Source organism: Plasmodium brasilianum, chromosome 1 (assembly GCF_023973825.1).
Source record: "Plasmodium brasilianum strain Bolivian I chromosome 1, whole genome shotgun sequence".
Classification (NCBI taxonomy): Eukaryota; Apicomplexa; class Aconoidasida; order Haemosporida; family Plasmodiidae; genus Plasmodium; species Plasmodium brasilianum.
This window is the reverse complement of record NC_090114.1, coordinates 731149-752247: the sequence shown is the minus strand read 5'-3', so window position 1 is coordinate 752247 and position 21099 is coordinate 731149. Positions and strand designations below refer to the sequence as shown.

Here is a 21099-nt window from a genome sequence, read left to right as displayed (position 1 = left end):
GAAAAAAAGTAAAAAAAAAAAAAAAAGCTTAATTTAAAATTAATAGGTTCCATGCTCTTATGATGATGCATATATAGGCACGAGTTCAAATTTATTCATACATGTATATCTATATATGTACCTGCTTCCTCGCGCGATATTAAAACAAGCATATGTAGGTATATGCATATATACATTCATACATATGTATACATATATACATATATATACATATATGTAGGCGTGTTACTTACCTATGTATTATGTTATGCCCCCACGTCAAAAATAAAATCCTACCCCGTTTGATGAAAAATTAAAAAAATGAGGCACTAGTTTTGCCTGAACATGAAAGAAAAAAGTAAATTAGTTTTTTAAAAAATTTTGATATAACCTTGCTTGTTCAGGCATATTTACATGTGTAAACTTTTATGAAATTTTGAACTGCCTTTTGATTATGCCGAAGGGAGGGGCTGAACATGTAGTACACGTTACAAAGATACAAAAGTATGTGTATACATATATGTACGTATATGAATACGTATATAAATACATATATATATATCTATATATATATATATATATGGGTGAGTAAATATACATTTTTGTGGTACATTTTTATATTGCATTTTTTTTTTTTTTTGAGTATTTGACATTCAATATATCCCCATATAAGTAAATGTATAAAAATATGTATATAAATATGCATATGTATATGTTTGCTTATGTTTGCGTATGCACGCTTAAATATATATAGGTATATGTTTGCATAAGCATGTATATACATTCTTGCAAGTGTCGTTTGTACTTGTTTGCATACCATATAATGCATGGTGTATTATAAGTATACTTTGCTAGGGCTCATGATATTCATTAGTAGATTACTACGTAGTGCTATATGAAAGCAGTTGTTCATATTTCATGTGTATATATGTTCATGTGTATATAAGTTCATGTGTATATAAGTTCATGTGTATATAAGTTCATGTGTATATAAGTTCATGTGTATATAAGTTCATGTGTATATAAGTTCATGTGTATATAAGTTCATGTGTATATAAGTTCATGTGTATATAAGTTCATGTGTATATAAGTTCATGTGTATATAAGTTCATGTGTATATAAGTTCATGTGTATATAAGTTCATGTGTATATAAGTTCATGTGTATATAAGTTCATGTGTATATAAGTTCATGTGTATGTAAGTTCATGTGTATATAAGTTCATGTGTATGTAAGTTCATGTGTATGTATGTTCATGTGTACGTATGAGCGTATGTATACACAACATATCAACGGAATATAAGCCCCACCTTTTTTTTTTAAATAAAAACACACTGAAGATGTAAATAGAAGAATGGTAGTCCGAAAAATAAGTCATCCCTTCTTTTTTTTCAGGGAATATATACCATGCTACTACTATACATTAATACTCCTTATTTTTGTTGTACAGTGTTCACTCGAAATATCATTAAAAAGAAGCAATCATGTTTTAATTGAAAAGAATAATTACTGGTATACGAATAACAAAAATAGTTCGTTTCTTTGTAAAGGTAGATCAGGTCAAACACTTTTAAGACCAAGAAGAAACAGAAACACGTTAGCATCAATCGGTTCATCGATTAGTAAAAGTTTAGCTAATGAAAAGAGAAACAAAGTTGATGCAGATAAGAAGTTTGTTCCAGGAAGCAGTGCTTTCAATGGTAGCAAGGACTTTAACAATGCTAATGGAAACCATAGCAACCATAGCGATAAGCCGTATAACTCCAATAATGAAAAGTCGCGTGGAAACAATATTGCGTATTGTGAGAAAAGAGGAGGTATTTCTGAAGAGGAAAACCAAGGAGCTAAACTTATTTCGAAAGAGAGGATGAGGAATACCCTCCGATCTGGACATTCAAGCGAAGTTTCTTCTGATGTGAAATGCATGAATGTGCGTAGCTGCAATGCAGATTCGAAACGTGGAGTAAGTGCTAACGATATTAGCAATGCTAGCAATGTCGACCGTAGTTATCATGGTAGCCGTGACGACAATCGTGTTGGGAGAAAGGGAGTTGTCTGGAGCAACATCCTCAATACTCTTATAGGTAAATTTTGGACCCCTCAAGAAAAAAAAAAAAATTTTTTGAAGAGCGATAAGACTAAAGAGATACACACTGGAAAGGACATCGAAGTTATGCAAGACAGAAAAGGTAATAATCATAATGATAACTATAGTGATAACTGTAGTGATAACTATAGTGATAATTGTAGTGATAACTGTAGTGATAACCATAGTGATAACTGTAGTGATAACCATAGTGATAACCATAGTGATAACCATAGTGATAACCATAATGATGCTGATAATGGAAATGACTGGGGAAAGAAGTGGGATAGAAATGGCGAAGGGGAGAGTCAAAACGAGAGAAGAAAAGAGAAGGAAAATAAAAACAATGAAAGTGATAAGGAAACGAATTTCCTGTTGAAAGCATTAGATAGTGGTAAATTTCCATCGTACTGCCTTGTTGGAAATATAGATGAGAATGCGGATAATTTTGAAATATATATGAGTAAAGAAAAAATGGATGAATTAAATATAAGTGATGGATTTACAGTATTATTAAAAGGAAAGAAAAAGAAAGAGATGTTAGGAATAGCTAAAGTAGACAAAAATTTAAAAAAACATTATGTTGTAATATCTTTTGCAATGAAAAAGAATTTAAGACTAATGCATAATGATATAATAAAAATACATCCATTTTTGAATGTAAAGAAAATAAGAAATGTTGTTATAAGTCCATTCAGTGATACTGTAGGAAATTTGAATAAAAGTGAGATACAGAAAGATGTTCTTAATGCTTATTTAAAAAATAGTTACAAGCCATTGAATGTAAATTCAAATATATATATTAATTATAAAAATAAAAAAATAGAATTTAAGATACTAAAAATTATAACAGAAGAGAGTGATAATAATAATGAGGTATATGGATGTATGAGTGAAAACTCGGAAATTACTTTATCAGAGGAATATTTAAATAGAGAAGACTATGAAGAACATAATGATGATATTACATATGAAGATTTAGGTGGTATGAAGAAACAATTAAATAAAATTAGAGAATTAATAGAACTACCTTTAAAATACCCAGAAATTTTTATGAGTATTGGTATATCAGCACCAAAGGGGGTACTAATGCATGGAATACCAGGTACAGGAAAAACATCCATTGCTAAGGCTATTGCTAATGAAAGTAATGCATACTGTTATATTATAAATGGTCCAGAGATAATGTCTAAACATATTGGGGAGTCAGAACAAAAATTAAGAAAAATTTTTAAAAAAGCTAGCGAAAAAACACCATGTATTATCTTTATTGATGAAATTGATTCCATTGCTAATAAAAGAAGTAAAAGTAACATTGAATTAGAAAAAAGAGTTGTATCCCAGTTACTAACTCTTATGGATGGATTAAAAAAAAATAATAATGTTCTAGTTCTTGCTGCTACTAATAGACCTAATGCTATTGATCCTGCTTTAAGACGATTTGGAAGATTTGATAGAGAAATTGAAATTCCAGTTCCAGATGAACAAGGAAGATACGAAATTTTATTAACTAAAACTAAAAAGATGAAACTAGACCCTGATGTAAATTTAAGAAAAATTGCAAAAGAATGCCATGGATATGTCGGTGCAGATCTTGCTCAACTATGTTTCGAAGCAGCCATCCAGTGTATAAAGGAGCATGTACATTTCCTAGATTTAGATGAAGAAGATTTTATTGAATTTATGAAAATAAGTATTGATCCTAAAAAAGCTGGAGATGAAGAGGCTTCTAATATCTCATCAGATGCCTCACAACATAAAGAAGGTTCGAACAATCAATTAAAAAATTTTTTTAGATTCTATGGAAAAGGTAGAGGGAAGTTAGATCTGAAGGATGGGAAGGATAGAAGCGACAGCACTAGTGGAAGAAGCGATAACGTGGGGAGTAGAAGAAATAACGTGGGGAGTAGAAGCGATAACGTGGGGAGTAGAAGCGATAACGTGGGGAGTAGAAGCGGTAACGTGGGGAGTAGAAGCGATAACTTGAGCGGAGTAGCTGATCGTGTTGGCGGTGAAAAACTGGACAGACGGACGAAGAAGATTCCGTCATATATCTTAAACAAACTGACCATCAAAGCAAAGCATTTCCAGCATGCTCTAAACATATGTAACCCAAGCTCGTTAAGAGAAAGACAAGTACAAATACCAACAGTTACATGGAATGACATTGGAGGTATGCATGAAGTCAAAGAACAACTAAAGGAAACTATTTTATACCCTTTAGAATACAAACACTTATATAATAAATTTAATTCAAATTATAATAAAGGAATATTATTGTATGGCCCTCCTGGGTGTGGTAAGACACTATTAGCTAAGGCCATTGCAAATGAATGTAATGCTAATTTTATATCTGTAAAAGGACCAGAATTATTAACTATGTGGTTTGGTGAGTCTGAAGCGAATGTAAGAGATTTATTTGATAAAGCTCGTGCAGCATCACCTTGCATTATTTTTTTTGATGAAATAGATTCATTAGCAAAAGAAAGGAATAGTAATAATAATAATGATGCAAGTGATAGAGTAATTAATCAAATACTGACCGAAATTGACGGTATAAATGAAAAGAAAACAATATTTATTATTGCAGCTACAAATCGACCTGATATTTTAGATAGAGCATTAACAAGACCAGGGAGATTAGACAAGTTGATATATATATCCTTACCAGATTTTAGAAGTAGATGTAGTATATTCAAAGCCATTCTTAAAAACACACCTTTAAATAAAGATGTAGACATACAGGATATGGCAAAAAGAACGGAAGGATTTTCAGGTGCGGATATTACAAACTTATGTCAGAGCGCAGTCAATGAAGCTATTAAAGAAACTATTCATTTACTTAATATTAGAAAAAAAGAACAAAAAAAAAAAACCAACCATATAGAAGTGGATCCTGCATATGATCCGGTGCCTACGCTTTCGAAAAAGCATTTCGATTTGGCTTTTAAAAATGCGCGAATATCTATTCAACCTGAGGATGTGTTAAAGTATGAGAAGTTTAAGGAGAAGCTTTCTTTGCAAAATTTTTCGTAGCACGGGTACAAGTAGATGATCAGTTCGTCTGCGCGGGGAACAAGGCACAATGACATCACTTCTACATGCAGTGTGTACTGGAATACAACCATATAGATGAATGTGTAGTAGTAGAATACTGTAGGCTTGCTTGATCGATGAGCTAAAAAATGCGGTGGACGAGTGATGAACATGGTGTTATTCTTTAAAGCTCTAGATCCTTTTACTCGTTGTAGGCATACCCATCTTCTGCGCACTATTTTTCAAATCATTACAAGGTGAGCGGTGGAGAAGGTCTTTTTTTTGTTACATAAATAGAGGTATATAAAAGTCTATATATGCATGTGCACATATGCGCATATGTATGTATATTTGCAATGGTGCAAATACGCATCCTTCCCATGTGTCCTCGTGTGCGTGTATCTGTCTTTATTTTACCTTTTTTTTTTTTTTTTTAATAGTGAACCCCGTCTATAATTTGGGTTTCCATTACATGCGATTTGTTGTACTTGTTTTTTTATTTCAAAAAGTTTGTTCTGTGTGTCGTGTGACGTGTGCTATATGATACATGTTATATGCCTTACGCATGATATGTAGAATACGAGCAGTTACAAAATATGATTGCTTATCACAGTGTTTGGAATGAGGAAGAGTGAAAGGTAGAGGTAGTGTAGTACCATCCGACAAATGCACAGTTGTTTTTAAATATTGTAAAATGGGAAAAGTTAGAAGTGAAGAGTTAAAGAAAAAAAAAAAAAAATTGAAGATCATTGATGTGAAGCGGGCCAAATACAGATACGAAAGTATTTTTAGTTTTAGTTTTAGTTTTAGTTTTAGTTTCAGTTTCAGCTTCAGTTTCAGCTTCAGCTTCAGTTTCAGCTTCAGCTTCAGTTTCAGCTTCAGCTTCATTTTCAGCTTCAGCTTCAGTTTCAGCTTCAGTTTCAGTTTCAGCTTCAGTTTCAGCTTCAGCTTCATTTTCAGCTTCAGCTCCAGCTTCAGTTTCAGCTTCAGTTTCAGTTTCAGCTTCAGTTTTAATTTTAATTTAATTTTTTTATTTTTACTGTTATCTTTGCCGTTAGTTTTCGTTTACTTTGTTATCTCTCATTTTTTAGGCTATTCACCATTCATCTTATTTTTTTTTATTATATTTATCTTTTTTGCGTATCATTTTGCACTTACTGTAATGAGTGCATATTTTTACCCCTGTTCTTTCTTTTTTTTTTCTTTTTTTTTTTTTTTTATTATTTTTTCCCTAATTATTTTAAAAACAAAACGAAAAAAAGAATTACTAATTCATTTGCTTACATTTAAAAAAAAAAAAAAAAATTGTCTATATGGGCTTGTTTAAGGGACACTTATGTACGAAGTAGACGAACACACAGTTGAGTGTCTTAATGCAGAGGGGAAAGAAGCAAAGTAATGGGGGAGAAAAAAAAAAAAAATTAAAAAAAAATTAAAAAAAATTAAAAAAAAGTTAAAAAAAATTAAAAAAAAGTTAAAAAAAATTAAAAAAAAGTTAAAAAAAATTAAAAAAAAGTTAAAAAAATAAAATAAAATATGGTAAGAGGTGCACAAAATGAAAAAACAATACGGAAAAAACGAGCAAAACGCGTGAACTTGTAATGCTATAAAAGTTGAAGGACAAAATAAAAATAATGAAAGGTAAGGCGAACGGATAGGTATGGCCGCTCTATCTAGTCTTTCAACATATGTTTTGTGCTTATGGAGGACCAGCTTCCCTAATGAATGTATCCATCTGAGAGGGGATGCAAGGACTGTGGCTTAAGAAAAAATTTTGGAAAACCATCGATGGTTAGGTACCCCCCGAGTATAAAAGACTCGGAGTGTTGTTCTTGACTATTATTAAGTAAACTACTGTTTTGTGAAGATAATTTACTCTTTTTTTTTTTTTCGAAGTAATAGGTGGCCATGTAAATGTACAGTTGGTTTCCTTTTCTGTATGACTTGCATGTGTATTAGTTTTAATAACATGGTTTACAAAATATTTAATATTATCTAATATATTATAAAATTGCATATCGGTAGAAGCGATATGTACAATTATATGTGCCATGGAATTTATATTAACATTTTGAAAATTATATATTTTATTATATAAGTCATATGTATTTATGTCTATTTGTTCGCTTCTATATTCAATGGTATTTCCACCTTTTATTTTTATAATCGTCTCTTTAATATTATCTACAAGTGTATTAGATTTAATATTAGGCATAAGCTTTTTTGGTCCCAATATTTTTGCAATAGGTAATATTTTATTTATATTTTTAAAATTCGTTATACATATATTAAAATCTAGCCATCCATTTTTTATTTTATTAATATATTCTAATCCTACATAATGTGCTCCAGAGTTTTTTAAAATTTCAATATCTTCATCTACCAAAACCAGAATTTTTTTATTCTTGTCTACACTATGTGCAAGATTACACATTCCTCTTAAAGACTCTCTTTTTATATCTATTTTTATTATTAAGCTAAGATTTATTTTCCCATTTTTACTCAAGGGGTCCTCACCATTATTATTACCACTTCCTCCAATAGGGTACCTACTACTCTCTTTTAAGCTGTACAATATTTTTAGACCACTCATGGGCGATAATGTAGGGACAAAATTCTCGCATGGAGATTTTACTCCTGTTCTCTTTCCTCCTTCCTCCAATACATTATTTCTATTTATTTCGGCAGTTTTTCCCACTTTGCTCATTTTCCTGATTTTACCCTCTTCGTCCGCTACACCCACTTCGTCTGCTACACCCACTTTATTCGCTATACCCACATCCTTTACTTCAGTTTCTTTCCCTTTTTCCTTTTTCTTTTTGTCCCTTTTCGAGTCATAAAACGGTATATACTTCCTCCCCCTCCTTTCAACAAAAAACAGCTTACTCCTGTAACATCCCCCGTTTGTTAGTCCGCAGTCAACTGTTGCATTGACAAACGACATAAAGGACTTCATTGGGGAAGTTGAGATGCGGAATTATTTACATACATGTAAAAACATATAAATCCATTTACATGTGCACGTTACTAGTACGCTTCTCCCTAAGGAACAATATCAATCATATGCACATGTACAACATGCACATATAATACACGCACTTTAGGAGTACTATGTGTACCCTTTTATGCCTTTTCAAATGTTCATTTCCCTATAGAGGAGTAAAAAAAGAAGAGTAGAGCAAAATGGGGGAAAAGAAAAATACTTGAGTTTTGTTCTATATGAATTTTGTGGCTCTTCTTACCTTAGCGTTCGTATGTATTAGCACAACTGTTTGAAGCGAGGGGAAAGGGGAAGGAATGAACTCACTTCGGCACAAGCACAGGACAAACAAAAAAAAAAAAAAAAAGTAAAGTAGGGAAGTTGAGAAGTCGTGGAGTGGGACGTAGTGTCGTAGTGACCTAGGATGTAACGAAATTTATGATTGTTGAAAAATGCATAAAATAAAAAGTGAAAAGGAGGAGAAACAAGAAAAAAAAAAAAATAAATAAATTAAATTAAATAAAAATGTGCCCTCTCTCACATAATACAGTGCCCGTGACGAAAAAGAAAATAATTAAAAAATCGAAAAGTACCTGTATTTTTCATATTTTGTACCATTATTGTGTCACTTTTGTGCCATATTTGTTTTTTTATTTTATTGCATTTTATTTTATTTTTACGCAAAAAACGGGCACAATAGGGGTCTTATTTTTCAGCCTTCAAAATTTGGGAAAAAACGCATGAACGGTTAATGTAAATGAGAAAAAAACGCATGAACGGATAATGTAAATGAGAAAAAACACATGAACGGTTAATGTAAATGAGAAAAACACATGAACGGTTAATGTAAATGAGAAAAACACATGAACGGATAATATAAATGAGAAAAAACACATGAACGGATAATGTAAATGAGAAAAAACACTTGAACGGATAATATAAATGAGAAAAAACACTTGAACGGATAATATAAATGAGAAAAAACACTTGAACGGATAATATAAATGAGAAAAAACACTTGAACGGATAATGTAAATGAGAAATAACACTTGAACGGATAATGTAAATGAGAAAAACACTTGAACGGATAATGTAAATGAGAAAAAACACATGAACAGTTAATGTGAGAGAAATTGTGTGATACCGTAAATGCAAGTAAGAAAAAACAGCTCTTTCCCTTCGTATCACGTTCTCCTACTACTACAACTACTGCTGCTCGTCGCACCTTCTGTGTGAACGCGTTGGCAAAAATGTCAATAGAGTTTGAAGAGATTTTTGAATTTTTGAGGGAGATTGAAATATCATGTGACAGTTTCAATGAGTGTAAGGAAAAAAAAGAAAACATAATTGTATTTTTAAATGAATTGAAGTCATACATTGATGATATATCCATTTCGTTAAAGGAGCGGATAAATCATCCAGATAATGTTACTACACAGTTTGATATACTGAAAAAGATTATTAATAAAAAGGAAGTATTAGAAAATGTAATCATAAAAGAGAAGGAACAGTTTAAGTTTGTGTGTCAGCAGCATAGAGAAGAGAGTACTTATTATAAGGATGACTACTTGGTTAATTTTGCTAATGATAGAAGTAACAATGTTTCCCCGAATGAATATAGCGTACATGAGGACCCCCCATTTGATGTTGTTAACCTGTGCAGTCAGATGGATGTCCAAGGTATTAGTAGTGAAACAAATAATAACATAAAAAACGCTAGTTACAGTTCATTGACATATTGTATAAAAGAGGCATCACTACTACACCATATTGATGAAAATAGCATTGTAGAAAGGGAGTATTTACTAAATAATGAAATGGAAAAATTTGAAGATATAAAAGAAAAAGATAAGACCAATTCAAGAAGTGACAAGATAATAAATAATAAAGAAAACAGTCATATGCAGGAAAAGAAGGTGAAAGAAGCAGGAGGGGTAGAGATGAAGAAGGAGGAACATAAATATTATGAAAATGGGCAAAAACAGATATCACAAATGCTACTACATAAGAGTGAAAAGGATGTAAATAAAAAAAGTAACAACATAAAAAGTTTAGATGATAACATCGAAATAGTAAAAGATGACATTATCAAAGAATGGAGTGAGCAGATAGACGATTACGATAATTTAATACATGAATATTCGTTTGAATACAAAAAAATGGGATTTCAAAAAAAAAATGAAAAAAGGAAAAATAATAATATGTCCGATGAGAATATTGATGAAGAGTTATGTTTACTGGCACAAGAAATGAAAGAAAATGTTTTAACCTACAGAGAAATAATTATAGAAGACAATAGAACGTTAGAGAAATCTGCAAACAAACAAGCACTTAATATAGATTCTTTAACTGATGTGAATAAAAGAACCAAAAGTATGAGTAAAAATCAAAGCATCTCTTTCTTCATATCACTCATCATAATTTTAATTTCGGCTCTGCTTTTTATGTTTACTTTTTTTATTATTCTCATCCTCTAGTTACCTTCCATGTGAAGGCACGTGCGTATACACATATGTGCGTATGTGCATACGTAGACATATATATATATATATATATTTATTTATTTATATTTATCTATTTACATACATTTTTACATATTTGTGCATATGTAACCCTGCGCACGCAATTACATCTACAGCGTATTGCCAATCCTGTATGCGACATTTTGGAGTACAACAAAATTTTGGGAAACGTCTTCACTGACGTAGTATATATATGATTTAAATTAATATAAGGAGTATTTTCGCTCTACATAAATATTTCTTTAAGTGAGCAAAATATTTAGAACAAATGAAATGTTATGTAGTTGTTATAATATAAAATGAAAAAAGGACAAAGTTGAAGAGGGGTAAAGGAGCTTCGTAGCAGAAAAAATAAGAGAAAGGAAACAGAGCGATAAAGAAATGCTGGAAAGTAATATAGTAAAATAAAAATTTTCATGCCAAAATTAATTACATGCAAAAAAAAAAAAAAAAAAAAAATCGTTTGACTTAAAAAAGGACAACAAACAAAAAAGCAAACCAATAACGCAATTATTTTATTACATTTAAAAGAAATATGGAAAAAAAATTATTTTTTTTTTTTATGTACAAAAGTTGAACGATCATTATTACATTAACACCTGTAAATTGTTGTGTTTATATATTCATATGTATAATCATTATTACTCTGTAATATTTACATTTTTACTTTCTTATTAAGATCATTTATACTTATTTTTATATTTTTCATGATACTACATTTTTTATGCCCTAATATGCTCAATTAAATTTATTGTCGTGTTAATAACATTGTTACCATTTTGATTTTTAATTTCGTTAATGTTGCATAATATATTATCCCTTTTTTTTTTTTTTTTTGTTTTTTAAAAAAGTATTTGCTTATAAAAATATGCAAGTTTTTAAAAAAAAGGGGAATGCTTACAATGATGGAATTGCTTTTTTTTTTGATAGAATAAAATAGCAGCTAATAATTTACTGAACAAACCTTTTTTAGAAAAAGAAAAGGTAGAACGGGCTATGAGCACAATTGTTGTAGCACATACTCACTATATGTTATGTCATATCATATAGTACTGGGATGCACTTAATATATATACCGTATTATTTTTTTACTTTTTTTTTTATTTCCATATAATACCATTATACATATTTTGAACAAACAAAAAAAAAAAAAAAAGAGCGTGAATTGAAATGAAGACTACTAACCGTAAGGGGAGTTCATTAAGTGAAGAAGTTACTGGGGGTATAAAGACGAAAAAAGCTAGCGAAGATTTTAGGGAATATAATGATGACAATAATATATGCAATGTGGACTCAAGTGATCATAATAAAGTTGCAAAAAAAGCGAAGAAGGCTAATGATTCGAAACAAAAGGAAAAAATGATTAAAAAAAAAATAAAGGAAAGGAAAATAATGGAAAAGAAAATAATGAAGAAAAAAAAAAAGGAAAAAAAAAAAGGAAAAAAAAAAAAAGAGAAACGGGAAATGCATAAGTTAAAACAGGAAGAGGATCACTTGACCGATTCCGAGGACGTAACGTACAATGACGACAACCTTTTCATGGACAGCAGGTTAAAAAAAAAAAAAAAAAAAAATACTAACATAAATACTCCTAGCGGTAGTAGCTGCAGTAGTAGTACCATAGACAGCAATAACAATAGTGGCGCTATGTTGACAAATAAAGAAAGGCGCAAAAAACAGAAGAAAGCGAAAAAAAGAAAGTGTTCAGTTGAATATTTAAAATTAAATGAATATGACGAACATTATGAAAAGGAGTTGGTTACTTATGCTATGAAGGGATTTAACAAATACGTAAAATTTTTAAAAAATTACAAAAATATAACGACGGAAGAAATGCATGTAGCTACGAAAAAACCCAAGCATTTATATATATGAGGATATTATTACAGGTTTATAGACATTAGCTTAATCATTCAAAATGTGAGGTCATATGATCCTTAATTGGGTGTATATTTTTGACGAGTAAAGTAAAATTGGCGCAGGAAATCCAATACACGAATTTTCCTGCATATATATATATATATATTTGCATTTGTATACATGTTTATATGTACATGCATGTAAGTAAGGTGGGGTGTTGTCAATAAATAAACGAAAACTTGCCTATGCCCCAGTTCAGTATATTAAGACGCAACTGCTTTTGGACATTTGCGTATTATAATAATAAAAAGGAAAAATGAATATATTGGAAATGCGCTTGCAGAATTAATTTATTAGTATATATATACATATATATATGCATTTATGTATGTATATACATATGTACATAAATTTAAATGTAAATTTTGTAAAATTTAGCTTTATCCTTTTTTTTTTTTTTTTAAGATAAATGTGTATCTTTTGTTTTTAATATAACACTATTGTTTTTTTTATTTTAGCTTAATTTGTTTTTAATATTTATTGAACTATAATTGCTAAAAAAAAAAAAAAAAAAAAAAGAGGATTTATTTGTATTTGTACATGTACGTGTGCATTTGATCATATTAATAATATGTTATTTTTCCATTAGATATATTAAGATGTGGGTATACAGCGGTTACCCGCTTATGCTCCTTTGGGGTCAAGTTGATAAGCGAAAATACATATAATCCACACGTATTTAATACATATATATATATACACAGGTGTAAACACATATATGTATATTAAACTTTTCAAAATATTATAAAATATATAATAAACCTTTTTCATATGAGTAAATAATTTTCTACATAATTTTTTCATATTTTTATTGGTAAAACAAATAATTCATTTAAATGCTTCATTTCATATGATCGTGCCTTTTTTTATTTTACGTTTTTTCTCTTTTTTTTTTTCTATGTTATTTGAATACGTATATGTATGTATGCTCATATATATATTTATGAGTACTTCAAATAGTAACACTAACATTAAGATTAGAAAAAACCCCTTTAAACTCGGACTTCAATAAGTTCCTTTTGCAAATTTTGAAACACAAAACTCAAAAAGGTATAAGTATACATATATATATATATATATATATATATATATATATATATATATTTCTTACGAATGTTCGTTTTATATATTTTAAAAATATAAAAAATTTAAATATATGTACAAGGTTTTGTAAAATATTATAATTATGTAGATAGGCTTTTTATTTTTTTCTTTTCTTTTCTTATTTTAGCTTTCCTTTAAAATAATATATATATATAAGCTTATATAGAATGCGTAACAGCAGCTACTTTTTATTTTCGTTAATTGGATTTTTGGTGTATAATTTATAATCATACATATCGCTATCATGTGAAACTTATTTTTGCATTTTTCAAAAAAAATATTTAATATGTTGTACATGTAAATACATGGATATTTGTAAATATATTTATTGCAGGAAGTTAAACTCCGTTTACTTTTTCCCCTCTTTTTATAGTTTAAAGTAATTGTTCATTCCGTTATTTGGTAAAAAGGAGTCGGGGTGTGTTATAATATATATATATATATATATATATATTATATATATATATATATATATATATTAGTATTAACATATATATGCATACAGTATTTTTACAAGTATAAACATAACATAAATATATATAGTATATACTCCAACTATGTGCATAAAAGAAATGGAATTTTTTTTTTTTATATTTTATTAAAGGTCATAATTTCATATACGTAGTAATGTAATATTATAGAAATAGAGGAAACACATTTTAATATAATAAAATCTGTTATTTCTTTTTTTCTTTGAAATATATATGAATTGTAAGAGAACATAATAAAAAAAAAAAAAATACAGGGATTTTTTTAAATATTTTTTATTATTTTTTAATATTATCTGTTATACTGTTCACAAATATGTCAATATACATTTATATATATATATATATGTATATATATGTATAAGAGAAAATTATATTTTTTTAGTAAATATATAGTAAGAAATAAATTGAAAGAAAAAAAATATATATAATATATTTGCGCTTTTTGTAGTTTTTTAATACGTATTTATTTATATAATAATAAAACAATATACATTTTGAATTTTGCTGATAAATATAATATCCTTGTTTTTATTTTATTACTCTTGTGTATTTTCTTTGTTTTTAATTTCGTAAAATGGCACAAAGAGTACATTATCGTAAACATAATCACTATAACACAAAATCAAATAAAGTAAGACCAGTTAGAACTCCAGGGGGAAAATTAACTGTTCATGTTGTAAAGAAAAAGGCAGGTAAACCAAAATGTGCAGACTGTAAAACAGCCATTCAGGGGGTAAGGAAAAAATGAAACAACATAAAATAGAACATAGTAAAATGAAACATAGTAAAATGAAACATAGTAAAGTGAAACATAGTAAAATGAAACATAGTAAAATGAAACATAGTAAAATGGAACATAATAAAATTAAGCAAAATGAAGGAGAAAAATATGAAGCATTTATATTATAAGATACATAATATTTTTGAAGAGATTGCATAAATACATGTGTATACATATTTATATGGTATATTTACACATTTCTATATTTTTTTGAAGTACTTTTTTGTAATAAACCATTTTATTTTGTTTATATTAAAAATTGTATTTTAATCGCCTAACTTTTGGATACTTTTTTTTTTTTTTTTTTATGAACACGTTGTTTTTTTCTGAATTGTGCATAAATATTTATATATTTGTGCATATATGTACATAAATTTTTTGTACACATGAATATATTTTTTTTATTAATCATGGTTTATATGTAAGGCATTACTTTTATTTTATTTTTTTTTTTTTCCATTTTCCTTTTTTGTTTAAATGATAATGCCATGTTATTTTATATATGAAGCATTTTTAATAAAGCCGAACAAGCATACTCGCATTTACGCATGCATATATACACATATACGTATGTATACACACACTTGCGCATATCAGTTGAAATAAAATGGGTAAATACCAAGTCCAAATAAAATCCCTGTATCCTTTTCCTTAGGTAAAAGCCTTAAGGCCAGCAGACAATCGTAGAGCTAGAAAAAAAAACAGAACAGTGTCAAGGGCATATGGTGGTTCAATATGTGCTAAGTGCATAAGAGAAAGAATCATGAGAGCTTTTTTATTTGAAGAACAAAAATGTGTTAGACAAGTTTTAAAAGAAAAAAAGAAACAAGAAAAAAAAGTGAAAAAGGTTAAAAAGGAAAAGAAAAAAACAGCTACCAAAGGCACAAAAAAAACCAGTAATAAGAAAGGGAAAAAACCTGCAGATAGTAAAAAAAAAGGGAGATAAGTGAAAAAATGCGATTGCGTTGAGAAAAAAAAAAAAGAAAGAAAGGACGAGATAAATGAAAACACATATTTGATAAATGCACATATATACGTTATTTGAGCGAAAAAAAAAAAAAGAAAGTATATAAGTGGAACACATACATGTGTGTAAGTATGAGCATATGCATGTATATATTTCTTCACACGTCTGTGAACACATGTTTTTATTTCAATGTTCACATTTTTCCTTATGTGCTGATTTAATTTACTTTTATACGTATAAACATAAATGTGCATATTTAAATATTTTTACTTAACAATTTTACTTAACATTTTTACTTAACAATTTTACTTAACATTTTTACTTAACATTTTTACTTAACGTTTTTTCTTAACATTTTTTATTTAAAAAACTTTATGCGCCTATTTTAAAATTAATAAACAAAATTTATAAAAGGTGTGTATATTTATATATTTTGCTTAAAGGGTCTTAAGAATAACCCATACATAATTAATGGGTTATCAAATTTTGTAACATGAATAAAAAATATATGCACAAATTTGAAATTAAATGAACAAAAATAGCTCAAAAAAAATAAAAAAAATAAAATAAAACAAAATAAAACAAAGTAAAACAAAGTAAAACACAATAAAACAAAGTAAAATAAAATAAAACAAAATAAAACAAAATAAAACAAAGTAAAACAAAATAAAACAAAATAAAACAAAATAAAACAAAATAAAGCAAAATATAATGAAATGCCAAAATATGATAAACTAAGTTATTAGTAACAATTTTATGACTTATAACATATAACATATAACATTGCTGCTTAAATAATTGACCGTTATTAACGAGCACATTTAGAATAAAAGAACCGCTGCGTAACTGTCTAGGCGTTCTCAGCATCAGCCTCCTATGTTTGTATTTAATTTTTGTACAAAGAAAAGAGGAAATAAACAAAAATAAAAAAAAAATAATAAACAACGGAACGAGATAAAATAAAGTCAATTTAAGTTAATTTATACTGAAGGGCACACATTCTGCAAATTTTATAGAAACAATAATACATCCAATTTAGTAGTTTTACTACAGTTCCAAATTGAAAAAAAAAAAAGAAAAAAAAAAGGCATATAAAAAAATTCTCCATAATACTGCAAAACATGTGTAGACGTGTTTTCGTCGTTGTGATAAATACGAATAAATACATGCGTACATATGGGGAAGTATTTTTTTAATTATTTTTGTGATAAATCATATGGTCATTTTTATATGTTTTTAAATTAAAATTTGCTATTTCATTTTTTTTTTTTTTTTTAGTGGCATATCTTTACGCAAAAATTATTTATTACATAGTTCAATAATTCATTTATTCATACATTTGTTCATATAATGTTTTTTGAAGTTTGATATGTTTTCACCTTCTTTCGTGCTATTAATATTCCAATAAAATTTTGAGCCTTCCGCAGACCTATTGGTTTTTTCATTTTATGTGTAAAAAAAAGTATTATAAAATGAAATAAAAATCAAAATAGAAATGGAAATGGAAGTAGAAAAAGAAATAAAAATAAATAACGCTCAATAAACAATAGGGTGAGAAAATAGTAAGGCAAAAATCTGCTCCGGCTTTTATTTTTTATTATTTTTTTTTTTTTTTTTTGTTCTTGCGTTAGTACTTTTTTGATCATTTTTAACGACATTTACCCTTATACTTGTGCAATTTGGCGTTTTTATATATTTCATATTTCAATTCATGTGTAAATGTTTTAGGGTTTATTTCCTTTTAAATATGTTTCACGTGTAGGGAAGAATAAAGCATTTTATTCTTAAATTAACAAAATTGCGATATTGAACATTTCAAATATAAGGAAAAAAAAAAAAAAAAAAAAGATTTTAAAAATTAAAAAATTAATGAAGTTACAGAAATGCTCCTAATGAAGCTGCGGAAATGTTTTTAAGGAAACTACTTTTCCCCAGCTTTTTTTTTACATGTGTCCGATACCTTTTTCTACTAACACAAATTGAAAACAAAAAAATAAAAGTTTATTATCCTTTCAATAAAGGGTCTTATGCAATTGAAATTTTAAAACGAAAAAATATTTCCGTTCGTCAGAAAAAAAAATACGTAACGGTGAAAAATAAGAACACAAAACGTCACTATCAACTAGCCTTTCTTGTATTTGATATAATAAAGGTAAAAAATTGCAAAAACTAAAAAAAAAAAAAAGAGGAAAATAAACTTAACTACAATGCATTTTTGAGACAACACACAGACAAAATGAAACACACAGTTTTGCACTCGTGGGAGTTCAGCAGTACAAGTGCTGATATATGCATTTTGGAAAAGTTACATGTACCCATACATGCATATATATATATATATATATATATATATATGTGCACATGTACATGTTTATGTACGTAGTGAAGCGTGTACGCTCTGGTGGCCCCTTTTTTATTTTGCTTTAATTCCTTTTGCAGATATTCGGACGCATTTCAGATAAGGAATTGCTGGGGCATGTGATAGCGCACAATAATGAGTTCATAGAACTAGAGAAAAAGAAAAAAAAAAAAAGATGGGAATATTTATTTAATAATGACTGCATAAATTTTGATGTCTTAAAAATTTTTTTAAAAAATAATAAATTTGAATGGCCTCTGACGATAAACTCTGGCCAGATTAAAGACCAGGGAGCCATAAACATTCCAGGTAATCGCTAAATGTTTGTCATGTGTACATACTTATTAACACGCATACATGTGGGTGTGTATGTATGTATACAGAATGTATCTTTTTCGTTAACGATTACACATTGCGCAATTTTAACCCGTTTTTGGAGTTTCATTTTTCATTCCTTTAATGCACATGTATTCGTGGACATATACATGTGCATATACTTGTAATATACATACACCCAAGCATACATATATATACATTTAAACGTACCATATTGTGCGCTTAAAATATATCCTTCTTTCCTCCAATTGCAGTGTCTCCCATTGTTTATGTCGAGAATTGCAGAAAAATAAATGAACAGTTTAAGAGTAAAAATAAAAATAAAAAAATTAACTTGAAAATAATAAATGACCATGTCAGCGAATTGCCCATATCAAACGATGCTATACGTAAGGGAAAAAAAAAAAAAAAAAAAAAAAAAAAAAAAAAAGCTAAATTAAATCAAATAAAACAAAGTAAAACTAAATAAAGCAAAATAAAACAAAATAGAGCAAAATGAAGCAAAATGAAGCAAAATGAAACAAAGAGGAGCAAAATAGAATAATTCGAATTAAATTAAATCAAATTAAATGAAAACAGCTTAATGATGCCGAGTGCTCAAATAAAGCAGAGCACGGTTACAGCTATTAACAAAATGGGGGGGGGGGAAATTTTCCTTCGTTGTAATTAAACAGTTGATTTTTTTTTTTCTATGCTTAGCACAATCATCTTTTCTACATTCCTTTCCTTCGATGCTCCTCTGTACACTCCAAATAGGAGCATTGATACGTATAATATAAAAATCGCGTTGTTTATGCATTTCTTTTTATTTCTCAGAATGTGTATTTTCTTCCTTTAGCGACTCTGATAGCTTAACGAAAGATCATTTCATAAATAAAATTCACGAGTGGGCCCCGTCTGACGGTTTGAAAAAAAAAAAAAAATTTTTACGAAAGACCAAAGTATGGCAAAATATGTATCAGAACAAGTCAGAAAGTTACACGTCTCGTCATTTATTTTTTTTTTTTTTTTTTTTTTGTATTTTATTTTTTAAAGGTATAGTCGACTGGTACACCTTCGTCTACAACTTAAGAGAGGAGCCCTCGGATAACATTAAAAGATTCTTTGACTAACTCGAAACGAGTGCGCATTATATGCATATGTTTATACATACATATATGCATACATATATATAATACATATATGCGTACATATATATAATACATATATGCGTACATATATATAATACATATATGCGGAACGAGTGAACGATTGTATTACATTACGGTACACGAAGCGGACTGCTTATCGTGATAGATCGTTTTCCATCCTACCAAGCGGGGCATTTTAAGCAAATTTTTTGTCACTCCAGTGGTGTTTTTCATTTTATTCATGTGTATTTCTTCTTATTTACTTTTTTACATATTTAAAATTGAATGTATTCCACTTGGTAAGAGCAAATTTTGCATTTCTTAACATAGACGTTATCATCTTGATTGGTGCACAGTGGGGGGTGAAAATCATGTTGGTTATTATCACATATAATTTTCCTTTTTTCAATATTTTCCATATGCTTGCTATAAATACTTTTGGGTTTTTTTAATTTATGAACAGTATTCTTTTTTACAATAGCTTTATTGCTTTTACTAGTTTTTATATTTAAAATTTTTGTATGATATAAAGATTTTACCTTAGCCATGGATCCATGTTTTCGTATAGCTATTTCTTTTATTTGAAACAAAAAATAAAGCTTCATTTGTTTTGAATAACCTCGAGGGTTTTTAGTAGTCAATAGAGCTAGCTGTTTTTCATATTTTGTCAAATCGTACATATTTAAAGAATATTTATTAATTAATTTAGTTAAAGAAATCATTCTAAAATTACTATCTGAACCTTTACATTCATTGCATATATATATATTAATACTACTTAACACTTTGTTAGGTTTTTTTTTTTTATCACATAAGAAACAGTATTCTTGTAATATTAGGTCATCATTATTTTCAATTACTCGTTCAATGCTAAAAATGAACAATTCTTTATTTTGTTGAAAAATGCTATTTATTTTTTTCGTGTATTCATGATTTTCCTCGAGATGAGTTACATGTTCATCCTTTCCTTCAGACAATACAAAAGATTTGTATACACTAGTCATAACGTTTAGTCTTGATCTATCCGAAGTCTTTTCTACATCGGAATTACTTTCATCTATGTAGAAACCCCCCTCTTCAGTTAGTACATCATGGTTATTTGCATCCACATCACCCTCTTTACAGTTGTCAGCAATGTGTCTATTAGTAGTTTCATCAGGTATATTATTCCATTTATCATTTTCATTTCCTTCTGCAAATGTGTCTATAATTATTCCATCTTTTTCCTTTTTTTCCAATTCGTTAAAAAAATTTTTCAAAAATTCTTTTTTTTGAAATTTTAAGTAAAAATTAATATGTGGTAAATTTTCATTGAAGTAATCAATTTCATCCGTCAAATTGTTTTCATATAATATATTATTATAATTAGCTTCTTCCTCTTCGTGCTGCGACTCGTCACTTGGTGGCAT

The 21099-nt window shown here is 28.4% G+C and overlaps 7 protein-coding genes across 7 annotated transcripts; 5 read left to right on the top strand and 2 right to left on the bottom strand.

The window, feature by feature from the left end:
• Positions 1-1332: 1332 nt before the first annotated feature.
• MKS88_000485 (AAA family ATPase) lies at positions 1333-5100 on the top strand (the record flags this gene model as incomplete). Its single annotated transcript, XM_067215933.1, has 1 exon — positions 1333-5100. One exon carries the CDS (start codon positions 1333-1335, stop codon positions 5098-5100), a length of 3768 nt encoding a protein of 1255 aa, XP_067075722.1.
• Positions 5101-5161: 61 nt separating this feature from the next.
• Positions 5162-8056, bottom strand: MKS88_000484 (50S ribosomal protein L1; the record flags this gene model as incomplete). The annotated part of the gene is made up of 3 exons (XM_067215922.1): positions 5162-5242; positions 5879-6102; positions 6901-8056. The coding sequence occupies 3 exons, from the start codon at positions 8054-8056 to the stop codon at positions 5162-5164; spliced, it is 1461 nt and encodes a 486-aa protein (XP_067075721.1).
• Positions 8057-9330: 1274 nt separating this feature from the next.
• MKS88_000483 (protein transport protein USE1) lies at positions 9331-10783 on the top strand (the record flags this gene model as incomplete). Its single annotated transcript, XM_067215912.1, has 2 exons — positions 9331-10453; positions 10719-10783. The coding sequence occupies 2 exons, from the start codon at positions 9331-9333 to the stop codon at positions 10781-10783; spliced, it is 1188 nt and encodes a 395-aa protein (XP_067075720.1).
• Positions 10784-11772: 989 nt separating this feature from the next.
• On the top strand, positions 11773-12477 carry MKS88_000482 (uncharacterized protein; the record flags this gene model as incomplete). The annotated part of the gene is made up of 1 exon (XM_067215901.1): positions 11773-12477. One exon carries the CDS (start codon positions 11773-11775, stop codon positions 12475-12477), a length of 705 nt encoding a protein of 234 aa, XP_067075719.1.
• A 2214-nt stretch (positions 12478-14691) lies between these two features.
• MKS88_000481 (60S ribosomal protein L34) lies at positions 14692-15844 on the top strand (the record flags this gene model as incomplete). Its single annotated transcript, XM_067215890.1, has 2 exons — positions 14692-14850; positions 15554-15844. 2 exons carry the CDS (start codon positions 14692-14694, stop codon positions 15842-15844), a joined length of 450 nt encoding a protein of 149 aa, XP_067075718.1.
• A 2257-nt stretch (positions 15845-18101) lies between these two features.
• MKS88_000480 (uncharacterized protein) lies at positions 18102-19672 on the top strand (the record flags this gene model as incomplete). The annotated part of the gene is made up of 5 exons (XM_067215879.1): positions 18102-18176; positions 18305-18533; positions 18815-18949; positions 19377-19463; positions 19596-19672. The coding sequence occupies 5 exons, from the start codon at positions 18102-18104 to the stop codon at positions 19670-19672; spliced, it is 603 nt and encodes a 200-aa protein (XP_067075717.1).
• A 293-nt stretch (positions 19673-19965) lies between these two features.
• On the bottom strand, positions 19966-21099 carry MKS88_000479 (DNA repair protein RAD14; the record flags this gene model as incomplete). Its single annotated transcript, XM_067215868.1, has 1 exon — positions 19966-21099. One exon carries the CDS (start codon positions 21097-21099, stop codon positions 19966-19968), a length of 1134 nt encoding a protein of 377 aa, XP_067075716.1.